Raw genomic sequence first — 10,187 nt, forward strand, 5'->3', positions numbered from 1 at the left:
AAAGGGTTGATATCAAGGATATACAAAGTACTGGTTGAACTCCACAAGAAGAAAACATCCAACCACATCAAAAAATGGGGTGACAATATGAACAGGCACTTTCTCAAAGAAGAAATCTGAATGGTAAAAAGGCACATGAGAAAATGCTCTACATCATTAATCATCAGGGAGATGCAGATCAAAACAACAATGAGATATCATTTCTCACCACAGAGACTGGCCCACATCCAAAAGAACAAAAGCCACTGTTATTGGCATGGATGTGGCACAATCTTTCACTGCTGGTGGTGAGATATTTCACTGCTGGTTGAATGCCAACTAGTTCAGCCCTTTTGGAAAACAGTATGGATGATTCTCAAAAAATTAGAAATTGAACTCCCATTTTACACAGCAATACCACTCCTGGGAATATATCCCAGAGAGGCAAAAAAGTATAATTGAAGTGACATCTGCACTTGTTTGTTCATTGCAAAAACTGTTTACAATAGCCAAATATGGAAAAAAACTGATGACTGGTTAAAGAAACTTTGGTACATCTACACAACGGAGTACTATGTAGCTGTTAAAAAAGACTAAATCATGAAGTTTACATACAAGTGGTACCACCTGGAAAGTATCATGCTAAGTGAAATTAGTCAGAAAGAGAGGGACAGTCATAGAAAGATTGCATTTTTCTGGGGAATATAAAGTAACAAAATAGGAGACCAACACCCAAGAATAGGCAAAATAAGTACCAGGAGGTTTACTCCATTGCTTGGACTCCAGCTGCACATGCTTGGGGAAAAGGCAGCTCAGATAGAGAAGGGAGCACCAAATGAAGGGTGTTGGAAGGATCCTCCCAGGATGCGAGATGCATGCTGAAAGTAGACTATAGACCGAACGTGATTGTCATTCAATTCCTCTTTTGAAAACCACAGCACCCAAAAGGAGAGCTAGAACAAAAGGGAATGCCCTGCCACAGAGACGGGGTGGGATGGGGGATTTGGAGTGGTGGGAGGGATTCTGGGATCATTGATAGTGTAGAATGGGCACTGGTGGAGGAATGGGTACTTGATCATTCTATAACTGAAACCCAAGCTCAAAAATTTGTAACTCTACAACTGTACCTCATGGTGTTTCACTAATAAAAACTTTTAAAAATTAGCAGCATGTGGCCAGAGTGATAGCACTGCAGGTAAGGCGTTTGCCTTGCACGCGGTTGACCCGGCTTCAATTATCAGCATCCCATATGGTCCCCCGAGCACTGCCAGGATGATTTCTCAGTGCCGAGCCAGGAGTAACCCCTGAGCATCTCTGGGTTGACCCAAAAAGCAAAAAAATAAAATGAAATGTTAAAATAAATAAAAGGAATAAAATTTTATTAAAACCAGTTTTCCAAATCAATCTTGATGTTGTCATAAATATTAGAAAGCAAAGTATTGAACTTTGTGCATATTAAAAAATGATGTTTAAAATGTAGTTTTAATGCATAGCTACTTTCTGAATAGCTGTTATAGAACGTAATCAAAATAACTTTTTGATTACATTGTGTAGATGTACACAATTGCATTCTGTAGATGTACCAAAGTTTCTTCAGAATCATTTGTTCTCAGACACTTGTGTTGTTTCAAGATTCTGGCTTATTGTGAACAGTGCTGCAAAAAACATATAGGTGCAGATGTCATTTCTACTGTGCTTTTTGTACCCTTGGGATATATTCCCAGAAGTGGTATTGCTGGGTCAAATTTCTAGTTTTTGAAGGAATGCTCATATTGTTTTCCAAAAAGGCTGGACCAGTCAGCATTCCCACCAACAATGAGAGTCCCTTTCTTCCCACATCCCCACCAGCACTGATTGTTCTTGTTATTTTTTGATGTGTGCCAGTCTCTGTGGTTTGAGATATTTCATTGTTGTTTTGATTTGCATCTTCCTGATGATTAGTGATGTAGAGCATTTTTTCATGTGTCTTTTGGCCATTTGTATTTCTTTTTTGAGGAAGTTTCTGTTCATTTAGCTGTTAGGAAAGATGTCATGAAATTTGCTTATAATTGGATGACCATGGAAAGTATCATGCTAAGTGAAATGAGTCAGAAAAAAGAGGGACAGACATAGAATGACTGCATACATTTGCAAAATATAAAATAACATAATATGAGACTGACACCCACAGACAGTAGAGATAGGGCCAGAAATATTGCTCTCTGATTGGTAGCCTGCCTCATGAATTGGGAAAGAAGGCAGCTGAAGTAGATATGGGATCACTAAGTCAAAGATGGTTGGAGGGATCATTCGGGATGGGAGATGTGTGCTGAAAGTAGATAAAGGATCAAACGTGATAGCCTCTCAGCATCTGTACTGCAAATCATAATGCCCAAAAGTAGAGATAGAGTTTAGGGGAAATTGTCTGCTATTGAGGCAGGGAGAGGGGTGGAATAGGGGGAGGGATACTGGGGATATTGGTGGTGGAAATATGCACTGGTGGAAGGATGGGTGTCATTCTATGATTGAAACTCAAACATGAAAGCTTTGTAACTGTGTCTTATGGTGATCCAAAAAAAAAAGAATTAGAAGAAAGAGAAAAAAATAGATTTTTGTTTACTTTCTAAAACTTGCATTATTTATTAAAGAAAGATCTTTGTAAACCAAGTAAGTTATAGCATTAAATAGTTTCATTAAAAATTGATGTTTGCATAAATTTTTAGTTCTCTAATTGCTTATCACTCAATTCAAAAAGTTACTAATTTATGATAGTACACTATAATAATTATTACCTTAAGAATTTGCAAAAAATCAGCAAAATTATATTTACCTTATTGACTATTATTAATTAATTTTTATTATTTTTTATTTTATCACTAACTATTGTTACACAAGGTTTTCTATATTCAATATCTATTTGTTATATAAGAATTTCCCCTGGGATCAGAAAGATAACTCACAGGTCAGTACATATGTTGGGAATTCACTGTGACCAAGTTAGAACTCTGGTATCACATGCCACCCCTAACAGCACTGCTGAGGGTAGCCCTGCATACCTTTAAGCAGCTTTATTGTGGTGTTCCTGGTGATTACTAGCATTGCAGGGCCTGGACACTGAACCACCTGGTCCAGAGACTAAATATATTTTGAAGTAGTCCTTAGGTCTTCTTAGCATTGCTTGGGAGCACCCTTCTTCCCCATCCCCCTAAAATAAATTTTGCATTCAATAATAGTTTAATACTATTCATTCTCAGCATCATTCTTTACCAACCAAATCATAAAGGATGTAATGATCAACTTTGGGAAAATTTTCACTGAGATAATGACCTTTGAACTATGACTGATATAATAAGAGAAGCATTTGTAGTAGAGGAATCATTAACTGAAGTTAACAGAGATGCATCATAAACCGGAATTCAGAGATCTGCATTAGTGGGGGAGGTGATCTAGACATAGCTACTGAGTCAGCTGGATAAATCAATCTGAAGTATGCAAGAGACATTTAGAGCAAAGATAAAGATTTGTCATTTAATGATGACATTAAGATTGTGGGAGTCAATTCAATGAGCAATGAGCAAGAAGGAATGAAAAGAGGCCAGAGTCATTAAGTTATGAACTACCAACATACTGGATGAAAGGAGGAAGAGCAGTCAATTATCAAAAATGACTTGATATTAAGTGACCTAATACATATAGTTGTAAATTTCAACACATCTTACAATACTGCAGAAATAAACCAGGGGCAGGGGGACAGGCTCTATCCTAGAGAACATGGTAACAATTAGGCATAAATCCAACACCTAAACCAATCAGTTAGAGTTCTTAAAAGGGAATCAGTTGTAGAGAAGAAAGTGAGGTATGACCCAAGGCAAAAAAAAATGTGGAATAAGGATCTGAGTTCAGATCTGAAGGCCAATTCTACAAACCATGTTAGCATTGCTGAAGAAAGATAGATAAAAATGCTCTCTGGATTCTCAATGTGAAAATATATACATTTTTTAAAATTTTGGGTCACACCCAGCCATGCACAGGGGTTACTCCTGGCTCTGCACTCAGGAACTACTCCTGGCGGTGCTGGGGGACCATATGGGATGCTGGGAATGGAACCCGGGTCGGCCGCATGCAAGGCAAACGCCCTACCCACTGTGCTATCGCTCCAGCCCCTCAAAAACTACTTTTGAAGAAAATGGTGGACTTACATAAAATTATTGTATCCATAAGGTAAAAGGACTTGCATATTACTTCTTTTGCATATAATTTTCATAATTAGCCCCAGTCAGGTTTTTAATTGAGGAAAAACTATCTTTAGTTCTTGTGAAAAAATAAAATTATTTTTTAAAATGATGTATAGTCAATTAAACATTTTTAAGTAGGCATGTTGTTTTAAGGAAAGTTTTTAATACAAAACTTTTGAACATTGAAGTCAGTATGTTGGGGAAAAAAACAACAAGTTTTGGTTTATTTTTTAAAATTATATTTATTCCTGAGACAACATTAGTTTGCACATTTTTGTATTTTATGGGTACAATTTAACACTTCTTCTACATATATATATTACCATTGCACTGAGGTTTTTACAAATGCCAAGAATAATTTACTCTTTGGACAAGGAAGCTCTCAGTACAAGTATATTTTGAAACCATCCTATTTACATAAAAATATTAATGAAGTTTTGTCTTACTAGAGGGTAAAAAGAAAATTGGTTGCCTGATTACTTGCTGCTGTATGTATAGAAAATACAAACATTAGCAGTAAGTCTCTTAGATCAACTGAGAAAAGTATGATTGTGCAAATTCAAAAATTCTAAAACCCTTAATTATTCAAATATTTGATTTTCAAAATAAGCTAAACAAAGAGTACATTAAACTGTATGCTAATAGCTCTAAAAATGTAAATATTAAATCTACAGAATTTGACATATGCTTCTGTTTGTAAAGGTATTTTTTAATAAAATAGAAAGTCTACCTATATATATATATATATATAATTTTTGAAGTAAAAAAATAGTCTGTAAAGCAAAAATGTCTCCCTTGACTAATATCTGTCTGACTACTTTCTGTCTTATTGTACTCATGTTTGCTGTGTACTCTGGAAAAAAATCCTTTGAGCCACATTTTACTTTATATTCCAGCTTCAAAATAAGAGAGGGAAAGTTATTGGCATTTCAGTAAACAAGAAGCATAAGTATTGTTTTATTGTAACATAGCTCACTTAGCTTCAATGGTTTGAGAACCAATAGTGCTTCCTTCAAAAATTCTGTATTTTTTGCTGTTCGAACTCAGCACTTGCATTTTATCATCTTTATTCATTATTTTAAATCCAATAATGCTGCTGAGGTGACATCCTCAAGTCTTAAACAATGATATTTATTTTTGATACGTTCGCAATTAATTGTATGGAATTTTACAAACTGTAATAAGGTACTAAGAATTAGAAATGTGGTATTATCCTCTACTCTTGGTATAACTTTGTGTTTGCTTATTTATTGAATGGTGACAATGAGTCCCTTTTCATGGCTCCAAGGATGAAGCAATGGGGAAAAAATCCATAAAACAATACTCTATTTTTTAGAGTGAAGATCATATAACAAAAAGTGCCTTAGAATGCACTTAAAATCAGAGCAGAAGAAAGTGTTTAGAATTTGACAAATACAGTAGAAATTTCCACTTTTAGTTGATTGTTCCGAATCTTGAAAACTAGACACTATAATTAAGTATTTAGCCATTCTTTGGTTGCCTTGACACTAAAATACTGTGGTGTTTCACAGTATGAGAAGTAATTTAGATATAATTGATGTGACGTGCACTGTATGCCAATATGATGGGTTTGGACATATACATATACCTATGATGCCATAAGGATAATAAGCAAATTATCTATTGCTTCCCAAGTTTTTTCCATTCCTGTTTGTATTTCATCCTCCTCCTATGAGCAGCAACCCGATTCTTCACACTTTTATGTTTAACTAAATATTGTTCCCAGTTTTACTGAAGTATAATCGACAAAAATCATATCTATTTAGGTTGCACAACATGATTTTTAAAGTGGATAACATGGTGATGCAAGAAACATATACTTTTGTGAAATGACTGCCGTGATTAATATAATTAACACGGCATCATACTCTCATGTAATCAGCTTTTTTCCTTTTTAGTGAGAACACTTTAGATCTACTCCCAGCAAATTTCAAGTAAACAGCACAGTATTACTAGCTGTAATCACCACACTCTGCCTTAGATTTGTAGAATGTATTCATCTCATAACTGAAATCGTGTACCCTTTGACCACCCTATCCCCTTAAACCCCTCTCGACCTTGGACATGACTAAGTTTTGGGTATTAAGTGAGCTCATATAGTAATTGTCTACATAGTAGTCGACATGTAAGTGTGCTCATGAACTCACATAGTATTTTGTTTTGTGGTGTTGGAGCCCACAGTTGACTATGCTTAGGACTTCCTCCTGTCTCTGTACTCAGGAATTACTCCTGGTGTGGGGTATTGGACTCAGGTTGGTGGCAAGCAAGGCAAGCACCTTAACTGTTCTATCTCTCTGTGCCCCACAAAGTATTTATATTTCTGCATCTGATATTTTATTTAGTTCATCATTCATGCATCATAAATGAAAGAACTTCCTTCTCTTTCATTTGTTGAGTAATATTAATTATTATATATTATATATTAATATATAATATTTTATATATTATATATTTTAATATATACTTATATATTAATATATAATATTAATTAATATATATTATGTCTCCACCGGGGCCCAACAGCTGAAGACCTCCGGGCTCAGCCAAGGCCATGCTGGGACCACTCTCCACACACTTGGATGAGCCTCACGCATAAAAAGAACTGGCAGAAGAACCCAGGTGTGTGGGACCCGGGGCTGAGATCTCCAAGCCTGCACGGTTTCGGACTGGACCTGCCAGTAGCTAGAGAGTTACACCCACCCACTGCCGTATAACCCCAACAACGGCCAGGATCCAGAGATTATCACACTCAGCTCCCGGGAGAGAACAAGGCAGAGTCTCCTACCCTGTGCCTGACTGTCTCCACTGGGGCCCAACAGCTGAAGACCTCTGGGCCCCAGCCACGGCCATGCTGGGACCACTCTCCACACACTTCGATGAACCTCACGCATAACAAGAACTGGCAGAGGAACCCAGGTGTGTGGGACCCGGGGCTGAGATCTCCAAGCCTGCACGGTTTGGGACTGGACCTGCCAGTAGCTAGACAGTTACACCCACCAACTGCCGTGTAACCCCAACAAAGGCCAGGAACCAGAGATTATCACACTCAGCTCCCGGAAGCCCGTGGCCGCATTTGCCACCGTGCTACATCTTATCATCTCATTCCTACTTGGACAAACTGGCAGGCTACCGAATGTAACCTGCCCAAACGGCAGAGTCTGGCAAACTCCCTGTGGTATACCCAATATGCCAAATACCAGTAACAATGATGGGTCTCATTCTCCTAACCCTGAAAGAGCCTTGAATATGGCACTTTTAAAAAAAATCTCAGGACTAGGACGAAGGAGACGTTCCGGGGTCCTGCTCGAGGCAATCAACGAACAAAAGGATGGTCGTGATCGTGATGTCTTAATATAAGTCACTGTCACTGTACTCCCATTGTTCATCAATTTGCTCTAGTGGGCCCAGTAACATCTCCATGTGAGACTTTGTTGTTACTGTGTTTGGCATATTGAATACATCATGGGTAGCTTGCCAGGCTTTGCTGTGCAGGCAAGATTCTCTCTATAGTTTGCCGGGCTCTCCAAGAGGGGTGGAGGAATCGAACTCAAGTTGGCCATGTCGGCTGCGTGCAAGGCAAACACAGTACCCACTGTGCTATCGCTCGAGCCCGTCTCCGTCATGAGATTTTTTGTTACTGTGTTTGGCATATCCAATACATCACAGGTAGCTTGCCAGGCTTTGCCGTGTGGGTGAAATACTCTCGAACCCTGTTAGGCCGGGCTGGCTGCGCGCAAGGCAAACGCCCTACTGCTGGCTATCGCTCCAGCCCTCTTAATAAAAGTAACATACAACGGGTAGGGCGTTCGCCTTACAAGCGGCCAACATGGCCGACCTGAGTTCGATTCCTCCGCCCCTCTCGGAGAGCCTGGCAAGCTACCGAGAGTATTCGATATGCCAGACACAGTAACAACAAAGTCTCCAATGGAGATGTTACTGGGCCCGCTCAAGCAAATCGACGATCAACGGGAGGGCCTTTACCTTTTACCTTTACAATTATATGTATCACATCTTTTGTTAGTTTTTCAGCCACACCTGAAAACGCTCATGGATTACTACTCCCGACTCTGCACTCAGGAATTACTCCTGATGTGTTCAGGGGACCATACAGGATGCAAGGGTTGACTACATGCAAAGCTCCCTAGCCACTGTACTATCACTCTAGCCCTTTATCATATTCTTACCCATTCATCTGTTCACATACACTAATGTTTCCACATGTTGGCTGTTGTTAAGAATGCTGCAACAAATATGAGACTATAAAACTTTAAAATACTGATTTCATTCATTTGGATATATGCCCAGAAATAAAATTACTGTAGTGTGTAGTGGCTGGAGTGATAGCACAGCGGCGGGATGTTTGCCTTGCACACATCCAGCCTGGCTGAGCTGGGTTTGATTCCTCCACCCCTCTCGGAAAGACCGGCAAGCTACCGAGAGTATCTCGCCCGCACGGCAAAGCCTGGCAAGCTGCCCGTGATGTATTCGATGTGCCAAACACAGTAACAATAAGTCTCAAAATGGAGATGTTACTGGGCCTGCTTGAGTAGCATGTAGTAGATCTTTTCTTTCTTTTTTTCATTTTTTTAGGAATCTCCATACAAGTTTCTGTAGTGTTGTATAACTTCTGTCTATATCATTAAATGATTTTAAAATTTTGAGATTCAGTTGTTCTTAAATCCCTAGCATTTTTATTTATTTTTCATCTATTCTTTATATTAATGGGCTAGAGCGATAGCACAGCAGGTAGGGCGTTTGACTTGCATGCGGCCGACCCAGGTTCGATTCCTCCGCCCCTCTCAGAGAGCCCAGCAAGCTACTGAGAGTATCTCACCCACACGGCTAAGTTACCCGTGACGTATTCTGTATGCCAAAAACAGTAACAACAAGTCTCACAATTTGTTGTGAGACATTACTGGTGCCCACTCGAGCAAATCTATGAACAACAGGGGGACAGTGCTACAGTGCAGTGCATTATATTAATATTTTCTTATAAATTTTCTGACATCTTTATAAGTTATTTTTTGTCCTTATAAATTCATCTAATCTGCAATTTCTGGGTATGCTTCTACCAATTGATTCCTTATCCCTTGTCCTGGGACACCATCATTTTTTTTAGCTAGATGTATATTTCTTATTAATGCTCTGCAGTTTGTGATATATATATATATATATATATATATATATATATCCACATAGCGCAGAGGAGAGTCTGTGTTACACAGAGCAATAGTAGGCAGGTTAACGTAAGAAGCCTCTGTGAGGGGCTGGTGGTCAGCCTTGGGATCAGTAACCACCAGAAGTCTCGGCTCCCGGAAAGCCGCCTGGATTTGATTGGTGAAAGTTCCAGGAGTGAAGCGGCCAGTGATTGGAGTGGCACCCGTGGCAGCAGCGAACTTCAGCACAGCACGCTGGCCAGTATTCCTGGATGAGATCACACTGACATCGGCTGGGTTTTCAACGACAACAATGGCACGAGCTGCCAGCAGAAGCTTCTCCCAGGTTCTCTTCAAATTTATGATGTAGATGCCATCACTTTTCCTTTTGTAGATGTACTGTTCCATCTGGAAGTCCAGGTTGGTGCCACCTAAGTGGGTGCCTGCTGCAAGGAATTTGAGGACATCCTCCTCCTTCATCTGCAGGACATCGAGGGCTCCGGACATTGTGAAATTTCCCTTTAAGTTACGACGGGAATCCTGAACAACGCCATATGGGTCCCTCGCTGGGCAACGCGGAAAAGCAGCTAGAGCGATAGCACAGTGGTAGGGCGTTTGCCTTGCACGCAGCCAACATGGCCGATCCGAGTTCGATTCCTCCACCCCTCTCAGAGAGCCCAGCAAGCTACCGAGAGTATCTCGCCTGCACGGCAGAGCCTGGCAAACTCCCCGTGATGTATTCGATATGCCAAACACAATAACAACAAAATCTCCAATGGAGATGTTACTGGGCCCGCTCGAGCAAATTGATGAACAA

The 10,187-nt window shown here is 39.6% G+C and overlaps 1 protein-coding gene across 1 annotated transcript; it reads right to left on the reverse strand.

Annotated features, from left to right (window-relative positions):
* Positions 1-9,256: 9,256 nt before the first annotated feature.
* Positions 9,257-9,946, reverse strand: LOC130046098 (40S ribosomal protein SA-like). Its single transcript, XM_056139003.1, has one exon. The coding sequence runs from the start codon at positions 9,875-9,877 to the stop codon at positions 9,257-9,259; it is 621 nt and encodes a 206-aa protein (XP_055994978.1). The 5' UTR covers positions 9,878-9,946.
* Between the last annotated feature and the right edge of the window lie 241 nt (positions 9,947-10,187).

The sequence above is a fragment of the Sorex fumeus genome, unplaced genomic scaffold (genome assembly GCF_029834395.1).
Source record: "Sorex fumeus unplaced genomic scaffold, SorFum_2.1 ptg000131l, whole genome shotgun sequence".
Taxonomy (NCBI): Eukaryota; Metazoa; Chordata; class Mammalia; order Eulipotyphla; family Soricidae; genus Sorex; species Sorex fumeus.

What these genes read in the sequence shown, in the direction of transcription:
- LOC130046098 (XM_056139003.1), bottom strand. Translation starts at nt 9,877, where the DNA reads ATGTCCGGAGCCCTCGATGTCCTGCAGATGAAGGAGGAGGATGTCCTC.